This window comes from Diadema setosum, chromosome 20, assembly GCF_964275005.1.
Source record: "Diadema setosum chromosome 20, eeDiaSeto1, whole genome shotgun sequence".
Taxonomy (NCBI): Eukaryota; Metazoa; Echinodermata; class Echinoidea; order Diadematoida; family Diadematidae; genus Diadema; species Diadema setosum.
Genome location: NC_092704.1, coordinates 28,924,160 through 28,944,556, shown reverse-complemented (window position 1 = coordinate 28,944,556; position 20,397 = coordinate 28,924,160). Strand labels below are relative to the sequence as shown.

Genomic DNA, 20,397 nt, shown 5'->3' with positions numbered 1-20,397 from the left:
GTAGGTGAGGTCTCCAATCACCATACATGCATGCATGTCGCGAAAGCCAATTTTTTATTCATACCTTGTGTGGTGTAGTCGGGATAATCAGTTGTGTAAGCTGTGAAAGAGATGAATGAAAACATTCCAAATGCACGGTAAGTATTGTTTCGGGCGAAGATGGAAAGGAACAAAGGTCAGTCCATCTATACAAATGAAACAACAAGTGCATGATGATTATTCATTAACATCAGACTGTCTACAAACGTTCAGGCACCTGATATTTGACGGATGGATATCGTGAATCCAAGGGCTATTTTATCTTCTGCCAGACGCAATAAGATTTGTTGGTTGTGTGTGTGTGTGTGTGGGTATGTGTGTGTGCGTCAAATCCAAATACAATTTGGTGTCAGGTTTCATAAACTGTACAGGCAATATCTGACACTGTTTCTTGCTCGATTTAAAATACACATTGACTAAGCTGAATATATTAAGAAGTGTGGATGACGTACTAAGTTCCTTAAATCTTGTTCCCCTTGTTCAAGTTCCTTCCTATAAACTTTCGCATATACAAATGTCACTTGAAATCACAAGCGGGGGGGGGGGCCTTTGCCGCTGGGACTTTGCATCGTGTAAGAAATAAAAACTTATTTGAAGACGTTCAAATTTCAAGAAGATGCAATCAAACAAACATTCTTTTACTTTACCTTTATGCACTGTAATGTCAAAACTTTACTTTCCTTTCTGATTGACACACTATTAACAATGATGATTACAATGATAATAGCAATAGTAATTATAATGATAATAAGAATAAAAATGATAATAATAATAATAATAATAATAATAATAATAATAATAATAATAACAATAATAGTGATAAGAGCAATGCCTTCTTTCGCCAGGGAATAGCCTCTTTAGTGTAGTCACTGCTCTACCAGAGGGCCCTACCATTATCTACCCTAGCGTTGTCAGGTACCCATTGATACACCTGGGGGTGTTTCATGAACTTGTTCGTAAAGTTACGAACAACTTACGAGCGACTGGTGATCAGTTGTGATGTGCTATACTTATCAGAAGTTCAATAATTTCAGCACAAGAACTGATCATCAGTCGCTCGTAAGTAGTTCGTAACTTTAAGAACAGCTCTATGAAACACCTCCACCCCCCCCCCTCCCCTTGGTCAAGAGGGACGTAGGAATCGATCTCAGGTCCTCCGATGGGGAGTCGGAAGTCTTATTCACTATACCATTGTCATTGTCTTTTATCTCAGTCTTGTTTATCTTCGTTCTTAGTTTTCATGAGTGTGATTTCAATTGTCCTTTAAGACTGAAGTTAAAAAATATTGTAACATCTGTCAAGTCAATAATTGTAACGTTAGATCTTTCGTGGAGTTTTTCCAACCTCGACAACAGTCAATGAAAATGTAAGATTTGTGCATTTACCTTGTTGGCAGTATCCATATGACATCGAGATGTCATCTATGGCGATATCGCCAGTGAAGTCATTCCCACGTATACCTTCCATGGTGATGTAAAATGGCCAGTAGTAGTAGTAACTGTTGTAGATATTGATCTGTAGAACAATTGCATGTATAATGATGTGTTTGAAGCTACTCGACACAGTAGTTAGTCAAACATAGTAGATGATTGTTGATGTACTCCACCGCATTCTTAGTATTCACTTACTACTTTATTGTCATGTAAACTTTCGACCCTTTCCACTTTTTTTTTCAAATTTTGTGTCGTTACTCTGCCTTCGAAAGTTCACTAAATTCTAATAATTTCAACGTCTACGAACAAAGAGATTAAGTTGTTTGCAACTCACAGTTGATCACAACAAACTTCGATGTTTTTCAAAGCTTCAAATAATATGTGCAACAGCTACTGTTTCTCATGAAAGCTGCAAAGATCTGTCATTCCTACTTGCGTTCGGTTTTCATCTCTCTTGTAGGATTACGTGAAGAAACGGCTGTATTACATTTTCAAACGCTATATGAGGAGTGACTGCCCATAACAGCAGGACAACCCCTGTTCACAATAATAGTAGATTACAGATCGCATTTATCCTACGTATATACCTTGGGTTTGTTTTTTGTTTTGTTTTGTTTGTTTTTGGGGGGTTGTTTTTTTTTTTTTTTTACAACATTTGCGTTAAAGTTACTTTGACGCAGTGTAGGCATTTGTTTGGGAAAAAATAATAACTTTTTAAAACCAAACGTCCCCAACATTCCCTCATTTAACATGTTTAAACAAAACAAAATAAAAAGAAATCAGGCAGGCAGGGCAGATGCGGATTCAAAAGATTTACGGAAGACTACTGCACATTTCCTCTTTTCAATTTCAAACCAACTCATGAACTAAAGCTTTCTTGAACGTCTGCAGTATTTGGACATGAAACAGATTGTCCCTGGTTTTGCTTAATCAACAGTGTATTGTAGTTACTGCTGTATGTCTGTAGGCCTAGATTACAATGAGAAAGATATTCTTTAAAGTACAAATTAAACACATCAAAGCCATTTTAATACAATATTTATCTTTGTCCTGAGATAATGGCTGACGGCCACATCGAAGATCTTTTTGAAGTTATTCGAAAACTCATTAACTCTCATAACATTCCACTTTCTTTACAAATAAAGGAGATCGACAATAAAATACACAAAACACCGACTTGCTCCGTATTGTTTCAAAACTGAAATGAATTACCTGTGCTTGATTCCAATAGTTTCCCTTTTGCCCACTGAGAGAGAATATACTGTCTGTAGAATTCGGGAATGTTGTTTCTGACTTGTAGACATTCAGTGAGTTGATAGCGCTGCCGTACATATGATACCAAAATGTTAGGCAAAAAGACCCGGAACCATAATAGGCGGGGCTCCATAGGCGTGCGAAATCCCCATAGACACGTGGAGAGGATGTCTCTATGTACATGTAATATCCGTCTGCGTGGAGAAAAACAAAAAGTTATCCACCTATTACAGACCTTTATCAAAGCGAGATCAAAAATTAAATGCACAATCGTATCGGAGGGATACTTTCCTGTAGTGAATATCTCTTCCTCGAAAAAAATAACGATTTTTTTTTTTTATTGTCAATCTATATTGCACTCGCCTTTGCTAGTACATAGCTATTTCAAATTATTTGACTGCATTTTGTTCGGCATATTCTTGATGTTGATTGATCTGCTCTCAATTTCTTAGTCTAAATGAATTTGTCTTTTTTTTATGTTAAGATAATATCATGTTAAGACAGAAAATATCTCGGGACAAAAACAAAACGTTTCCGAGGAAGAAAAATCATCAAGGAGTATTAAGGTGTAAATCCTCAACCAACGAAAAGGCACAAACATTCCTAACAACCATAATAAACTGTTTTAAACATTCAGGCAACAATAACTGTCATAGGGGAGCTCAACAGCGACACCTGCAAATCTCCTTCACAGAACAGAAAAACAAGTATAAAGGATTTTGCTTACAGCCGGTGGTATGGTCACCATATGGTCCCGTACTTTGCGACCCAGTACTTCCGCTGTGACGGCTCCAGTCAAAGTCATCGCCGTATGCCTGCTGCCATCCACAGAGACCGGATTCAAAATCACAGTTGAAGTCGTCGGAAACTGGTCCAGGATAATAATGATTAGAAAACAAAACAAAAAAAAAAATGTATTAAATATACTATTTGCATCTATATATGCTCAGAGTTTGCTTCCTCAAATTTGTGTCGTAAACGAGCATCAAGTTGCATGTCACGTCGAGTGTTGGCAAGACTACCAAACACTAACTCTTTGCTCTAGCAATTGCTTTCGGGGTCATCCTACGAGTCCGACACCGAAGAATCACACAGCCCACGAGTTCAACATTGAAAAAAAAAAAGAAGAACGTCAATGAGTCATACAGCCCACGAGTCATTCAGCAAATGAGTTCGACACTTAACAAATAAGCCCATGAGTTCAACACTGGAGAAATAATACCCATGAGTTCAACACTGGACAAATTTAGGCCCATGAGTTCGGCACTACGTAATTCGACATTACAACACGTTGCTTATCTTGTCGGTCTCGTGGGCCTTGTTTGCTTTAGTGTCGAAGTCATGGGCTGTATGACTAGTGGGTTGAATGATGCGTGGGTGTCTGCCTCGTGACGTGCACCTTTCGTGTTTATTCAATTACAGATTCAATCTCCTCTTCCGTCAGTGAAGCTCACAGGAAAATGACGAAAAATTCATTCGTGTTCAATGTGCTTGAAAGATGTGACCTCAATCGATTTCAAATTTGAATTACATTTCTAAAGAAGGTGAATAAATTTAACCTTTTGGGGTGGAGGTGAAGCGATCTTTACCCTTATGAGGCTAGCTTGTAAGTTGCATTGTATTAGGTCCGTTTTTTGCATTCTCTGCGACATTAATCGCAGCTGCACTAAAGCTATTCATGAAACCTTTAATCCAAGGACAAGATAATTGTGCAAGTTTGCTACCAGGAGATGACAGACAGGTCTTACAATGGTCAAATCTTTCACGCCGATTTGGAGGCAAAAACGTTTCTGATTTCAGTGTGTGATACTTCCAGGTGGTAAGAGGTACATTTGATCTTGACGGAGAAAATCATTCAACACACTGATGTTGCCTGTCATTCAACATACTGATGTTGCCTGAAAGATACCAATATTGCATGAATAATCGCTCTTGAAATTCAAAAGGTTATGAATTATATACTCTTGCTACACCGTAAGTCTTATATGGTCATCAACTCTGAAAAGGTATTCGACCCGGATTGGAACGATTTAGTATTGATTATAAACCAAACCAAAATAATCTGCTTGGTGTTAAGTATCAATAATTGTCAAGAATTAGTTTTCATTTCACATTGTAGAATTCAAATCAATGCTTAGGAAATCGTAGGCACATTACAGTACGTTGTCGCATGTTGCTATTATACGCTGACGGTTTTGAATCATCTTACCCTGTGTTGTCTGATACCAACTGCTCGTTGAATAATCTACGAAAAGAATAAGAAACCAGACAAATTGAATCCTGAGACCCTCTCCATCACACAGTTCATAATAGGGCAATGAATTTAGTAGCAATTAAGCACCCGATGTACTTCTTCCTTAGGTACTGTCTCTGAAACACTAATAATCGGACGCCCAAGTCAATTTTCTAGCCAATTACGAATACGACATGATTTATAGACGCACAAACTTCAGAATTAAACGACAGCAAGGAAAAAAACAAGAAAGCAGCAGACAAAAAAATATTAAATGTATTTAGTAGGCCAATAATGTTATATACTGTAATGTAAAGTTTATATGCGTTTATGTAAGTATGTATATAGATATCAAATGTTTTTAAAAGTTTAAATAAACCAGAATAGGACGGAAAAGAACACAGATAATTGAGTTTATATTTAACAGTATAAGGAAATTGATACATACCGCAGTTGTATTCATCGCTGCCATCCCCGCAGTTGGAGTATCCATTGCATCGATAATAGTCTGATATACATGACCCATCGTAACATTGGAACTGCCAACTATAACAGGACTGATATCCTTCGAAAACAAACATCATAACACCTTTCAAAACTGAATCTCCTTATATATAAATAATCAATAATCAAATCAAACAATCTATAATATAAAAATCAAAGGAGAACTGTATCTTATGTTATTGTAACATACATCAGTCGAAATGCAACATTTGATACACAGACACACACAAAAAAAGAGCAATGAACGCGTTTCCTGCTTCACGTTATTTATCCAAAAAAGACTTGAATTCGCTTATATACTACTTATGTGATTGAATATACAACATTAGCGCCGCATCGCAAACGGATATATAATTCTGCCGGCAGTCGAAGATAATCAGCATGTTATTTCAAGAAACATCAACTTGACATTGTGTTGAGGGATAAAAAAAGCATGTGAAGAAACACGTCTCAAGTTGATTTTGCTTCTAAATGAGGGTGAATATACCATCTAAGAAAAAAAAAACCTGAAATAGTTCTCATCAGATGGTTCTCGCAAATTGGTTCCCAGTCGAAATGGTTCTGTTCTTCACCATTTGCTAGTATTTGACCCAATCCTCGAGTATTATTTGTGGTTTTGACTGCAGGTCAAAAATTACCTTAGTTTAGCATTTATTTTTCCTCTCGCTGTGGTATCAATGCAAGATGTAAAAAATATCAAAAATTTGTTCGACTCTACAGAATGTTAATTGAAATGTATCAAAACAGTATGTAACATAACACAATGTGATGCAATACTTCATTGTTAAGTTTCAAAATAAAAATAAAAACAGACTCAAAAAGAGAAAGACTCTGATCAATCTCCAATCACCATGCATGCATGTCCAGAAAGCCAATTAATCATTTATACCTTGTGTGGTGTAGTAATTAGTTGCGTTAGCTGTGAAAGGGATGAATGAAAACATTCCAAATGCACGGTAAGTATTGTTTCGGGCGAAGATGGAAAGGAACAAAGGTCAGTCCATCTATACAAATGAATCACCAAGTGTATGATGATTATTCATTAACATCAGACTGTCTACAAACATGCAAGCACCTGATATTTGACGGATGGATATCGTGAATACAAGGGCTATTTCATGTTCTGCCAGAGGCAGCAAGATTTGTTGGGTTTTTTTGTGTGTGTGTGTGTGTCTGTATGTGCGTCAAATCCAAATACAATTTGGTGTCAGGTTTTATAAACTGTACAGGCAATATCTGACACTGTGTTTTGCTCGATTCAAAATATACATCGACTGAGCTGAATACATTAAGAAGTGTGGATGACGTACTAAGTTCCTTAAATCTTGTTCCCCTTGTTCAAGTTCCTTCCTATAAACTTTCGCATATACAAATGTCACTTGAAATCACGGGGGGGGGGGGGTCTATGCCGCTGGAACTTTACATCGTGTAAGAAATCAAAACTCATTTGAAGACGTTCGAATTTCAAGAAGGTGCAATCAAACATTCTTTGACTTTACCTTTATGCACTGTAATGTAAAAACTTTACTTTCCTTTCTGATTGACACACCATTAACAATGATGATTACAATGATAATAGCAATAGTTATTATAATGATAATAAGAATAAAAATGATAGTAATAATAATAATGATAATAATAATAGTGATAAGAGCAATGCCTTCTTTCGCCAGGGAATAGCCTCTTTAGTGTTGCCACTGCTCTACCAGAGGGCCCTGCCATTATCTACCCTAGCGTTGTCAGGTACCCATTGATACACCTGGGAGTGTTTCATAAAGCTGTTCGTAAAGTTACGAACAACTTACGAGCGACTGGTGATCAGTTGTGATGTGCTATACTTATCAGAAGTTCAATAATTTCAGCACAAGAACTGATCATCAGTCGCTCGTAAGTAACTTTAAGAACAGCTCTATGAAACACCTCCCCCCCCCCCTTGGTCAAGAGGGACGTAGGAATCGATCTCAGGTCCTCCGATGGGGAGTCGGAAGTCTTATTCACTATACCATTGCCATTGTCTTTTATCTCAGTCTTGTTTATCTTCGTTCTTAGTTTTCATGAGTGTGATTTCAATTGTCCTTTGAGACTGAAATTAAAAAATATTGTAACATCTGTCAAGTCAATAATTGTGACGTTAGATCATTCGTGGAGTTTTTCCAACCTCGACAACAGTCAATGAAAATTTAAGATTTGTGCATTTACCTTGTTGGCAGTATCCATATGACATCGAGAGGTCATCTATGGCGATATCGCCAGTGAAGTCATTCCCACGTATACCTTCCATGGTGATGTAAAATGGCCAGTAGTAGTAGTAACTGTTGTAGATATTGACCTGCAGAATAATTGCATGTATAATTATTTGTTTGAAGCTACTCGACACAGTAGTTAGTCAAACATAGTATATGTTTGTTGATGTACTCCACCGCATTCTTAGTATTCACTTACTACTTTATTGTCACAGTTGATCCCAACAAACTTCGATGTTTTTCCAAGCTTCAAATATTATGTGCAACAGCTACTGTTTCTCATGAAAGCTGCAAAGATCTGTCATTCCTACTTGCGTTCGGTTTCCATCTCTCTTGTAGGATTACGTGAAGAAACCGCTGTATTACATTTTCAAACGCTATAGGAGTGACTGCCCATAAAAGCAGGACAACCCCTGTTCACAATTATAGTCGATTATAGATCGCATTTATCCTACGTATATACCTTGTTTGTTTTTGTTTTTAACAACATTTGCGTTAAAGTTACTTTGACGCAGTGGAGGCATTTGTTTGGGAAAAAATAATGACTTTGTAAAACCAAACGTCCCCAACATCCCCCCATTTAACATGTTTAAACAAAACAAAATAAAAAGAAATCAGGCAGACATGGCAGATGCGGATTCAAAAGATTTACGGAAAACTACTGCACATTTCCTCTTTTCAATTTCAAAACAACTCATGAACTAAAGCTTTCTTGAACGTCTGCAGTATTTGGACATAAAACAGATTGTCCCTGATTTTGCTTAATCAGCAGTGTATAGTTGATGTGTCTGTAGGCCTAGATTACAATAAGAAAGATATTCTTTAAAGTACAAATTAAACACATCAAAGCCATTTTAATACAATATTTATCTTTGCCCTGAGATAATGGGTGACGGCCACATCGAAGATCTTTTTGAAGTTATTCGAAAACTCATTAACTCTCATAACATTCCACTTTCTTGACAAATAAAGGAGATCGACAATAAAATACGCAAAACACCGACTTCCTCCGTATTGTTTCAAAACTGAAATGAATTACCTGTGCTTGAATCCAATAGTTTCCCTTTTGTCCACTGAGAGAGAATATACTGTCTGTAGAATTCGGGTATTTTGTTTCTGACTTGTAGACATTCAGTGAGTTGATAGCGCTGCCGTACATATGATACCAAAATGTTAGGCAAAGGGACCCGGAACCATAATAGGCGGGGCTCCATAGGCGTGCGAAATCCCCATAGACACGTGGAGAGGATGTCTCTATGTACATGTAATATCCGTCTGCGTGGAGAAGAACAATAAGTTGTCCAACTATTACAGCCCTTTATCAAAGCGAGGTTGAAAATTAAATGCACAATCATATCGGAGGGATACTTTCCTATAGTAAATATCTCTTCCTCGAATAAAATAAAGATTATTTTTTTTTATTGTTAATCTGTATTGCACTCGACTTTGCTAGTACATAGCTATTTCAAATTATTTGACTGCATTTTGTTCGGCATATTCTTGATGTTGATTGATCTGCTCTCAATTTCTTAGTCTAAATGAATTTGTCTTTTTTTTATGTTAAGATAATATCATGTTAAGACAGAAAATATCTCGGGACAAAAACAAAGCGTTTCTGAGGAAGAAAAATCATCAAGGAGTATTAAGGTGTAAATTCTCAACCAACGAAAAGGCACAAACATTCCTAACAACCATAATAAACTGTTTTAAACATTCAGGCAACAAAAACTGTCATAGGGGAGCTCAACAGCGACACCTGCAAATCTCCTTCACAGAACAGAAAAACAAGTATGAAGGAATTATGCAAGTGCTTACAGCCGGTGGTATGGTCACCATATGGTCCCGTGCTTTGCGACCCAGTACTTCCGCTGTGACGGCTCCAATCAAAGTCATCGCCGTATGCCTGCTGCCATCCACAGAGACCAGATTCAAAGTCACAGTTGAAGTCGTCGGAAACTGGTCCAGGATAATAATGATTAGAAAACAAAAACAAAACAAAACAAAACAAAACAAAAACTTGTATTGAATATACTATTTGCATCTACAATTGTATATCAACATAATACCATATGCTCAGAGTTTGCTTCCTCAAATTTGTGTCGTAAGTGAGCATCATGTTGCATGTCACGTCGAGTGTTGGCAAGACTACCAAACACTAACTCTTTGCTCTAGCAATTGCTTTGGGGGTCATCCTACGAGTCCGACACCGAAGAATCACACAGCCCACGAGTTCAACATTGAAAAAAAAAGAAGAACGTCAATGAGTCATACAGTCCACGAGTCATTCAGCAAATGAGTTCGACACTTAACAAATAAGGCCCATAAGTTCGACATTACGTAATTCGACGTTACAACACGTTGCTTATCTTGTTGGTCTCTTGGGCCTTGTTTGCTTTAGTGTCGAAGTCGTGGGCTGTATGACTAGTGGGTTGTATGATGCATGGGTGTCGCCCTCGTGACGTGCACCCTTCGCGTTTATTCAATAACAGATTCCATCTCCTCTTCCGTCAGTGAAGCTCACAGGAAAATGACGAAAAATTCATTCGTATTCAAAGTGCTTTAAAGATGTGACCTCAATCGATTTCAAATTTGAATTACATTTCTAAAGTAGGTGAATAAATTTAATCTTTTGGGGTGGAGGTGAAGCGATCTTTACCCTTATGAGGCTAGATTAATCGGTAAGTCACTTTGTATTAGGTCTGTTGTGTTTTTTTTTTTTTTTTTTTTTTTGGGGGGGGGGGGGGTTTGCATTCTCTGTGACATTAATCGCAGCTGCACTAAAGTTATTCATGAAAACTTTAATCCAAGAACAAGATAATTGTGCAAGTTTGCTACCAGGAGATGACAGACAGGCCTTATAATGGTCAAGTCTTTCACGTCGAATTTATAATAATTGTTTCTTGTACATTCTGTTGGAAAAAAGTGAAAATAAAGTTTGAATTTGAATTTGAATTTGCACTGAACATACTTATGTTCCCTGACAGATACTAGTATTGCATGAATAATCGCTCTTGAAATTCAAAAGGTATATATGAATCATAATCTTGCTACACCGTAACTCTTATATGGTCATCAACTCTGAAAACGTATTCGACCCGGATTGAAACGATTTAGTATTGATTATAAACCAAACCAAAATAATCTGCATGGTGTTAAGTATTAATAATTGTCAAGAATCAGTTTTCATTTCACATTGTAGAATTCAAATCAATGCTTAGGAAATCGTAGGCACATTATAGTACGTTGTCGAATGTTGCTATCATACGCTGATTGTTTTGAATCATCTTACCCTGTGTTGTCTGATACCAGCTGCTCGTTGAATAATCTACGAAAAGAATAAGAAACCAGACAAATTGAATCCTGAGACCCTCTCCGTCACACAGTTCATAATAGGACAATGAATTTATTAGCAATTAAGCACCCGATGTACGTCTTCCTTGGGTACTCTCTCTGAAACATTAATATGGGGACGCCCAAGTAAATTTTCTAGCCAATTACGAATAAGACTTATAGCTGCAAAAACCTCAAAATTAAGCGACAGCAAGAAAAAAAAAAGAAGAAAGCAACAGAGAAAAAAAAAATATTATAAAATGTATTCAGTAGGCCAATGTTATATAAAATATAAACTATATATGCGTGTTTATAAGTATGTATATAAATATCAATTTTCAAACGTTTAAATAAATCAGAATGGGACGGAAAAGAACACAGTTTACTAAATTAATATTTAACAGTATATAGGAAATTAACACCTACCGCAGTTGTATTCATCGCTGCCATCGTAGCAGTTGGGGTATCCATTGCATCGATAATAGTCTGATATACAGGACCCATCGTAACATTGGAACTGCCAACTATAACAGGACTGATATCCTACGAAAAGAATCATTATAAAAAGTTTCAAAATTCAATCGCTTATCATTCGTATGAAAAGGAAAGGAGAACTGTTTCTTATGTTATTGTTGCATACATCAGTCGAAATGCCACATCTGATAGCCAGACAAAAAAAAAAGGAAAGAACGCGTTTCCCGCCTCACGTTATTCATCCAAAAAGACTTGAATTTGCTTATGGATGTGGTTGAATATACAGCATTAGCACCGCACCGGAAACGGATATAATTCTGCCAGCAGTCAAAAATAATGAGTATGTTCTTTCAAGAAACATCAACTTGACAGTGTACGTAAAGAGATAAAAACATGTAAAACATCACGATTCAAGTTATTTCATCTACAGAAGTGGTCAATACGATTTTCCTGACGAGCATATACCAATGACAGGTGGAGTAGTTTGATTTCCCTCTGAATGTTATTCGTGCCGAATTCCTACTATAGGAACTCTGGCAGTCTTTAGAATACATTTTATCTTATCATAATCAATTTTATTTTGATTATCTATTTTATCCACCTATGCTGCATGGTACCAAAACTTTAAGGATTCAACACTTTGGAACGGACAGGAAAATTTCCCTCAAAGTTCAGAGATGTGATCTACCAATATAGTTGTATCTAACGATTTAACGTAATAGGCCTATATGATATATGAACAAACGCAAACAGAAGAAAACTGACCAGAAATGAATATAATTTATTGATGGAAAAATGAGCAAAGAAAATGGGATTCCATCGGGATTCGAACGCGAGACTTCCGGATTGCTAGCCCGGTGCTCTACCGACTGAGTTATAGAGGGATAGAAAGCCCCAGTTCAGTGTTCGTCCCAGAAACCCTTAATTCTAAATGCTCGAATGGTCAGAAGCTATAGCAATGTGTTTGTGTGTTGAGAATGAAGGGTTTCTGGGACGAACACTCTAGGGCTTTCTATAGCTCAGTCGGTAGAGCACCGATCTAGCAATCCGGATATCTCGGGTTCAAATCCGAATGAAAACCCATTTTCTTTGCTCAATTTTCCATCAATGTAATATGTATTCGTAACATATTTCTTTTTTTTTAACTACAAAAATAGTGTGTCATGGGTTTTTCATCGCATTCACTGAATCAATTTTAATTTACAGTTTATAAAACGTGTTAAAACAAAATACCAGAATGTCAGTGCTCCAAGTGTTATCTTCTCTGTGATAAGAACACAGCTGGCATGGACAGAATTTTCAATGAGGTACTTCTTAACATTAAAACTGATCATCTTACCAGGTGTAGACTGATACCACGAATTGGTTGAGAAATCTAGTAGGTGAAAAAAAAAGGAAGTAAAGCAATTTGTATTTTTTTGTCTAAATAAGATATTGATTTAAAACAAAATGGAATTCTCATATATTAATAAATCCTCCAGTTGACTATACCTTTACTAATTGGCCTAAAGTCATTTGGGCAAATTCAAAATCATTATACCAGGCTTATAAAAGATTGCTTAATGTCGGTTGCCAATTAACAAAATAAATAAAAATGATGATTTCTATGATGAGCACAGACAAAATGCAAGCACGTCGGCTTTCAAAAACCTTTTTGAGTATAGGACCGTACAAACTTGGTAGCCCTTTGATGTTCTCAAAACGAAAACACCGATGACAAAACAATAAAGTTGTAGTTTATGAGGGGTGAACTTACCACAGTGGTTTTCATCACTGTTATCGGCACAGTCGACGATTCCATCACACTCCCAGCTGCCCGGGATGCAGGTACCGTTGTTACATTGAAATTCATTTGAAGCACATCCTAAACGTAACGAAATATTTCAAATACAAGCGGTGCATATTTTCATGTGCATTCCCAAGTTTAGTGAAGAAAAAATCACATACATCTATTTCTTATGAACACAATAGTTGCTGACTGCAGTTTTTTTTTTCTGTATGATGCTTTTAGCCATTTTTTTTTTTCATTCGGTTTTCTTTTTCGGATTTCACAATCAACAATCAAGGGTTTTCAATGAATCCCTCCCTTTTTGTGTTTTATTTTGTAACACCCCAGAATTAGAAAATCTAGCAATGGATAACATTTCATTTCACTTTGAAATTATTTTTCTCTCTCGTATGATATAAGTGAGGTTTTGTTATGCGCTGTTAATTTGAATCGCGCACTGAATTGCAAATAAAATGAAATATCTTGTATATAACGTTATGTTCTGATTGAATAAACAATGAAATATATGTCCTTGAAATTGAATCTGAATAAAAGAAATTGACTGTTTGCGGAGGATAGCGAATTGACTTAGGACAGGCTGAATAGAGCGATGTATAACAAATTACACAAATAAATGTTACCGTGAAATAACCAAATTGTATTCAATTTTTTAAGAATATGAAATTTTCAACAGTTTGTATACATACGCCACCGTTAAAGGGTGTGTACAGTCCTGGTCGAGGTGAGGATTTAGCTTTAAACGTTTTGCGAGATATTCAGAAACCCCTCTATGAGATGTCAATGAGCATGCCGTTCTAAGGGGTATCAAAAGTTTATTCGATGAAAATCGGTTCTGAAATGGCTGAGATATCCAAAAACAAGGTGAAACAAAGAGATCCTAATAAAGTGGTGGCATGTCGCCTTTTATTATTAGCACTTTTTGGGATATCTCAGCCATTTGAAAACCAATTTTCATCAAATAAACGTTGAATCCTTCTTAAAATTACATGCTCTTTCATATTTCATAAGAGGCTTTTCATTATCTCACTTAGGAATGTTCAAAACATGAATCGCCACCTCAACAAATACTGTACAGTCCCTTTAAATATGTTGTTCATGGTACCATCTAAAACAAACACACACACGCACTCACACATGGGTGATGATGCAAATGCAACTGAAATTAATACGGCAACATTTGATATGACGACTTCAGAGTACTTTAAAATGATTTTAGGACGACTTTTCAGCTATCAACAAAAATCTTATTCATTATTATGTTCTGACTAAAATATGATAATTTCCATCTATAGGGGGAGCAAACAAACAGCGAGGGAAACAAAGTCTTGATGCGAATCAAAAACACATTACTCATCAATTTACATTTTGTTTAATTCTCATGACATCTGACACGGTTGTTCTCCCTGTTCTTTATCTCCCAATTATTTCTGAATAGGGACTGCAGGTATATGTTATTTTCTGCTTCTCATTCATCCTTACAGCAGTCATTTCAACCTCGATGACTAAAATGAGGTTTTTCTTATGCAGGTATATTCTCTTTGTTTTGGTTGTCACGAGTACATGATAGGGTTATATTGTCATATACATGTTGTACCTTGTTGGCAGGAGCCCTGGGAAAGCCCGATGTCATCTATGGCTATATCACCTGTGTAGCTACTCCCACTTACACCTTCCATGGTTATGTAGAATGGCTGGGTGTAATTGTCGATGTTGACCTGCAGAGATGATAAAGAATAAAAACAAGACGTGATGCTGCATGCTCTATCTCATGATAGTGTATTGCAGTCATGACAGGGTGTGACGCATGCATAATTGTAAATCCACTCCATCTCATAAGGAACTACTTCTAAATTCTCTATGATATGGAAAATGTGAATAAGGCCGTTTGCCGCGAGTTTCCAATGTCCCCGCAGACTTAACACAGGACCTAATAGAAATACTGTTGTTAATGGGTCAGAGAGGACGAAACATGACAAGACAGGGTTTGTTTGTTTTTTTTTTTGGTGTTTTTTTTTTTGCTTTTTATTGACCCTAGGATCCTCATCTCCACCAGTCAATACCTTCTACCTTTCTTTTCCTGAATCCTCGTTATCACATGACTTAAATTTTCCTTTTCATCTATTTCTCATAACTTACAGGGGAGATTGAGGGAGATGGGGGAACGAGAGGTTAAATAGATGATATTCTGGAATTGAGGAAATGTGTAATAACGGGTTTAAAAACAGCTTACGTGTGTGTGGGTGTGTGTGTGTGTGAGAGAGAGCGAGTGTATGACGCTGTTCATGCGTGTTTGCGTGTGCATGTGTATGTTCGTGCGGGTGTTTGTGTATGTACATGTATGTTTATGTAAATTACATATTTTCTTATTTATAGCATTCAAGACATCGTCCGTGCAATGCTTTTGTTTGCCTGTTTGTTACTATCATTATACATGTGTAATACATGCTATTTGTCGGGTTTTTTACCTTCTTTGTTGTCATGCCAGTGGAAGGCGAATTTCTATATTTTTAACATGTTCAGTAGGGTTCCTTGTATCATATTGTATCCTTGTAACACACGGATAAGCAAACAAGAGATGTACATAGTATATGTTAACCATGTTAACAGCGGTTTCAAGCAACTAATGACAACTGTTTTCTTTTTTGTAAAATACTTACATATCGTATCTAATAATTGCTCTCTTCTCTCTCTCTCTCTCTCTCCCTCTCTCACGCTCTCTCAGATACAATTATCTGAGGGTTTCAATAGTGTTGACCAAAACTTGATACTACATCTTCTTCCATACGTTCATTCATTAACATTAGTCTTGAGAAACATACACGTATATAATTATCATAACTTACCTGTGCTTCATTCCACATGTTGCCGACTTGTCCAGTAAGTAAAAACAGCAAATCGCCTCCACTCGCTGTACTTGATGCTGACTTGTAGACCTTCAGTGAATTGATTGTACTACCGTACATATGGTACCAAAATGTCAGGCACTGGGGCCCATAGCGAAACTGGGCGGGGCTCGTTAAGCGTGCTACTTGTCCGGAATAACGTGGAGAAGATGTCTCGATGTACATGTAATATCCGTCTAAAAGGAAAAGTAAATGTAACAAAAAAAAGTAAATGCACAAACAAGCAAGGTAAGAACAGGATATTCGGTTGCAGTCCGGAAGTTCGTCATTCGGAAGGTTCGTTGATCCGATAATACATATAAGGTTCTTTATTTCGAGGGTTCTTTATTCCGAAGTTTTATTAATCTGACAAAAAGAAATGAGGTTCGTAAAATTCCAAAGTTTCGTCAGTACCGCCTTTGTTTTGATTTAAAAAAATCTTATTTCCATTTTCAGAAGAACGAACCTTCGGAATAATGAACCTTATATAATCAACTAATTTTCGGTTGATCGAATCTTCTGAATAACGAACCTAATTTCGTTTTCAAATTAACTATTCGAATGAACTATTCGAATGAACTATTCGAATAAAGAATATCATCCAGATATACACATGAGATACAAGTACACAGTGAAGGTGAATACAGACAAACATACCCACATGTATTATCGATAAAAACATAACTTGTACGTGCAAGTGACGAAGACAGAAGAAATATCGTTTCCAAGACTTTCAATAGCAGCTTTTTTCCACTTCGTTGAAACTCTGTCCTTCTACCAGTGAAAGGTACAGACAACATAACACAAAGGAAAGGAGACAGCATCCGAGAGTTCTTCAGAGAGAGAGAGAGAAAGAGAGAGAGGAAAAAAAACACCGTTACTTACGGTATGGTGTTGTGCAATGCAAATGAGGCTTGAAGGGATGGTATAGTTTTTTGTTGGGACCCACCTTTTATTAGGATCACTTCTTTTTAGAATATGCCATTTCACAACAAATATTCATCAAATCATTTATACATATAGTGCAAGATATGAAAGATCATGTATAGTTCTAAGAGGAATTCGAAGTTTATATGATGAATATATCTCTTGAAATGGCCGAGATATCTAAAAACAAAGTGGTCCTAATAAACGAGGGTTCCGCCTTTTATCAGGACCACAACCAAAACTATACCACCCCTAAAGGCAATAGATACTGTGAGTGCTTACAGCCGGTTGTATGGTCCCCGCTTGGCCCGGTGCTTGACGATGAAGTACTACCACTATGACGGGTCCAGTCAAAGTCATCATAATATGATTGCTGCCAACCACAAATGCCGTTTTCAAAGTCGCAGTCAAAGTTGTTTGGTCCTGAGAGATAACAGCGTGGTGCGATGATGGTTAAACATTTTATTTATCTTTTTTTTTTTATATTTCATTCAAGGTTTAATGTATCTCCATTTTGTTCCCTTGGGCAATCCGTATATAGAATGATCTCCTCATTCCTTCTTTAATAAAACCATTTTTAAAACATGCCATGCAGTGTATTTATAGGAGATCACACGACTTTGTTTAGGTTCAACTGCCAAAATTCTGTTGGAAATATATTTGTAGTATTCTCTGAACGTTTTGTAAAATTCTGCATCATGAAGGTAATTTACATGAAGACGTTATAAACATGTCCATCCCAACAAATTTACCAAGAGTGGACTACTCTCTCTCTCAAAAAAAAACCAAAACAAAACAAAACAAAACAAAAAAGCGAATCATTTTATAGGGGCAATATAGAGTACTGTGTATAATACACTCTGATATCTACTCAGCAATATTGGGAAGTAATAATGCTATAATGATCCGTGAGACAGGATAGAATGTACAAGATAGGAACATTGCTGGTTGGGGCAAAATTTATTGCCTACCTTGTGTTGTATATGCAGGATAATATGCTGTATAACCCCCTGCAAAGAAAATGAAATAAAAAATATGATGAGGAAGATCACTAAAGCATGAGGAACTACAGGAAATAGCTTTAGATGTGTGACGCGTACGTTAAAACGACGCAACTCTCGTGTCGGCTGTCTAGCACATGTACAGAACACCTTTTTGGCCTAATTAGAGTCGTCTTAGCATTTTGAATTTGGCTCAAATCAGGTGAAGTCATAAAACATGGCATGTTGTTGGGGATTTTTTTTACGATACAATGATATCAGTCCCAATCGGAATTTAAATTAGATGAAGAGGTGACGTCCCAAGCAAGTCTTCAATAATGGTGCGCACACAAAATTTCACTAATGAAAAGGACTAACTATAATTATTATTGACGAAAACGCAGCCCGATATTCGAACAACAATTATGATTAGAAAATGTTTTGAGCAAAGTTTGTATAATATTCCGAATGTGCAAACGCGATATCACACACACACACACACACATACAAACGCAAAACGTGACCAATTTATCAAACAAAGTCACAGACAGCCTCATACCTAACTTGGGTTTCGAAAAATATTTTGTATCATTCGTTAGTCAATTTATCATTTTAAATATTTCTTTTATATTCGTTGCGTATATCTATGTATTTAGTCTACGTGGATATAGAGAGCAAAGGTTGAACTGCACGTCCACAATTCTTATGGTCAAATATGTCACAACTTCCGCCCTGAAAAGACTGCGAGTAAACAACAAAACTACACTTATAAGATACACATTATCAAAATTATAAAAAAGCAGCTAAGTTGTAACGCTTGTTGATGGCTAATGAAGACTTCGGTGTAATACTGACAGAAAAACAAGTGGATGACTGGGAAAAGCTCTCTCTGAATAAAAAGTAATCTCATCGCGTGGCAGTCCAATTAAAAGCTCAGTTACAGAGTTTATTTTCTGACGCAAGTTTTGACAAAAATCGCACATTGAGGGATTTTCCTCGGAATTGTTTATCATGTCTGCTTTTTAGTAACAGTTAAGAAGACTGAAGTTGTATACAGAAAGCATAATGATATCTTGAAGATGATCTTAAAATCGCAGTTTTATTTGCAAAATTAGAGAGTGCTGCAAAATTTAGTTGCCCCATACAATGTGCATATTTTTCCTCTTTTTTTTTTCGTTGCTTAATGTTTTACAAGGAACAATGAAAAGAAATGTCAAACTGCTACAGGTTCAACGCATAGAAAGAAAATTTCATAAGAATTCAAAGTGACGGACAAACACGTTGCGACATGAGGCACTTTCCCAAATTTATCAGAAGACGGATCCGAAATTTCCTTTTCTCTTACACAAAAAAAAAAATCAACCGTTTAAACTATTTGATCTGCACTCTTGATAAAAATATGTTCAACTTTGAACCTTTATGTGGGACACAATGGGAAATCTTCAAGGGTGCAATTTTGCACCTTTCCAGCCATGCAGAAAGGTGCAACGTTGCACTTTTCATGTCCGTTTTGCTGCTACAATAAAATGTGTCACACGTAAAAGTATACAAAGTTGAACCTTTTTTTTTTTCTTAGAGTGTATGAAGAACTTGTGAAGTTAATCGAATGAGATGCACTTACAGCACTGGGCGACTGTCATGAGGAGCACTAGTGCAGGCAAGGTCGAAGCCATGGCGCCGATTCTGCCTAGTCGTACTTGACAAATCCAGTTGACGAAGTCTCCACGGTAGGAAACTCAGTTGGAATGGCAGGGCAAAGCCGTCGACATTTATAGACCTTCGGATCGTCATAATCAATACGCTTGTCGTCAGCTCTTTTAGAGCACAAGACAACTTCTCCCAGTCAAAGCAATTGATTGACCAAATTGACTTCTAGAAGTGCCTACAAAATAAATCAATGTGGTAAAAACTGTTTTTCTGAAATTATGTAGGAGGCCTAGAACTTCGAAAGACAAACATGAATGTCGAACATGTGCTGCGTAGTTTATCTTTTACAACAAGATTAACTTTGTCTCGTTGAACTAACATGTCGTTATAGGAACAGCATTATAAGATTTCGATCGGTGAAAACTCGATCCAGTTGTTCTCCGACAAGTCAGTGTTCTATTTTACGGCACGTTTAAACAACAATCAACAAACTGGTACAATTTCTTATGAGTCCCGTCATCTTTGTTTATTCTACAAGCCAACGTTTCTTGTTATAGTAAAACGTTTTTAATCATTTCCTAAAATATATCGATCAGTCCACTGATATCAGGCCGAATGGCGATACGAATCAATTAATACAAGCTGAAACCGAGTCTTCTGGA

The 20,397-nt window shown here is 36.7% G+C and overlaps 1 protein-coding gene across 1 annotated transcript in view; it reads right to left on the bottom strand.

Annotated features, from left to right (window-relative positions):
* LOC140243580 (MAM and LDL-receptor class A domain-containing protein 1-like) overlaps positions 1–19,761 on the bottom strand; it is a 95,541-nt gene extending 75,780 nt beyond the window's left edge. The window contains exons 1-19 of the mRNA XM_072323247.1: positions 19,710–19,761; positions 18,080–18,118; positions 17,391–17,531; positions 16,143–16,378; positions 14,894–15,014; positions 13,267–13,374; positions 12,850–12,885; positions 11,463–11,579; positions 10,996–11,031; positions 9,522–9,662; positions 8,746–8,981; positions 7,663–7,792; positions 6,353–6,382; positions 5,408–5,524; positions 4,936–4,971; positions 3,454–3,594; positions 2,685–2,920; positions 1,425–1,554; positions 65–100 (exon numbers count right to left, since the gene is read on the bottom strand). Of these exons, the coding sequence (XP_072179348.1) occupies positions 65–100; positions 1,425–1,554; positions 2,685–2,920; positions 3,454–3,594; positions 4,936–4,971; positions 5,408–5,524; positions 6,353–6,382; positions 7,663–7,792; positions 8,746–8,981; positions 9,522–9,662; positions 10,996–11,031; positions 11,463–11,579; positions 12,850–12,885; positions 13,267–13,374; positions 14,894–15,014; positions 16,143–16,378; positions 17,391–17,531; positions 18,080–18,118; positions 19,710–19,761 (2,119 nt within the window). The remainder of the gene's footprint in view (positions 1–64; positions 101–1,424; positions 1,555–2,684; positions 2,921–3,453; positions 3,595–4,935; positions 4,972–5,407; positions 5,525–6,352; positions 6,383–7,662; positions 7,793–8,745; positions 8,982–9,521; positions 9,663–10,995; positions 11,032–11,462; positions 11,580–12,849; positions 12,886–13,266; positions 13,375–14,893; positions 15,015–16,142; positions 16,379–17,390; positions 17,532–18,079; positions 18,119–19,709) is intronic.
* Between the last annotated feature and the right edge of the window lie 636 nt (positions 19,762–20,397).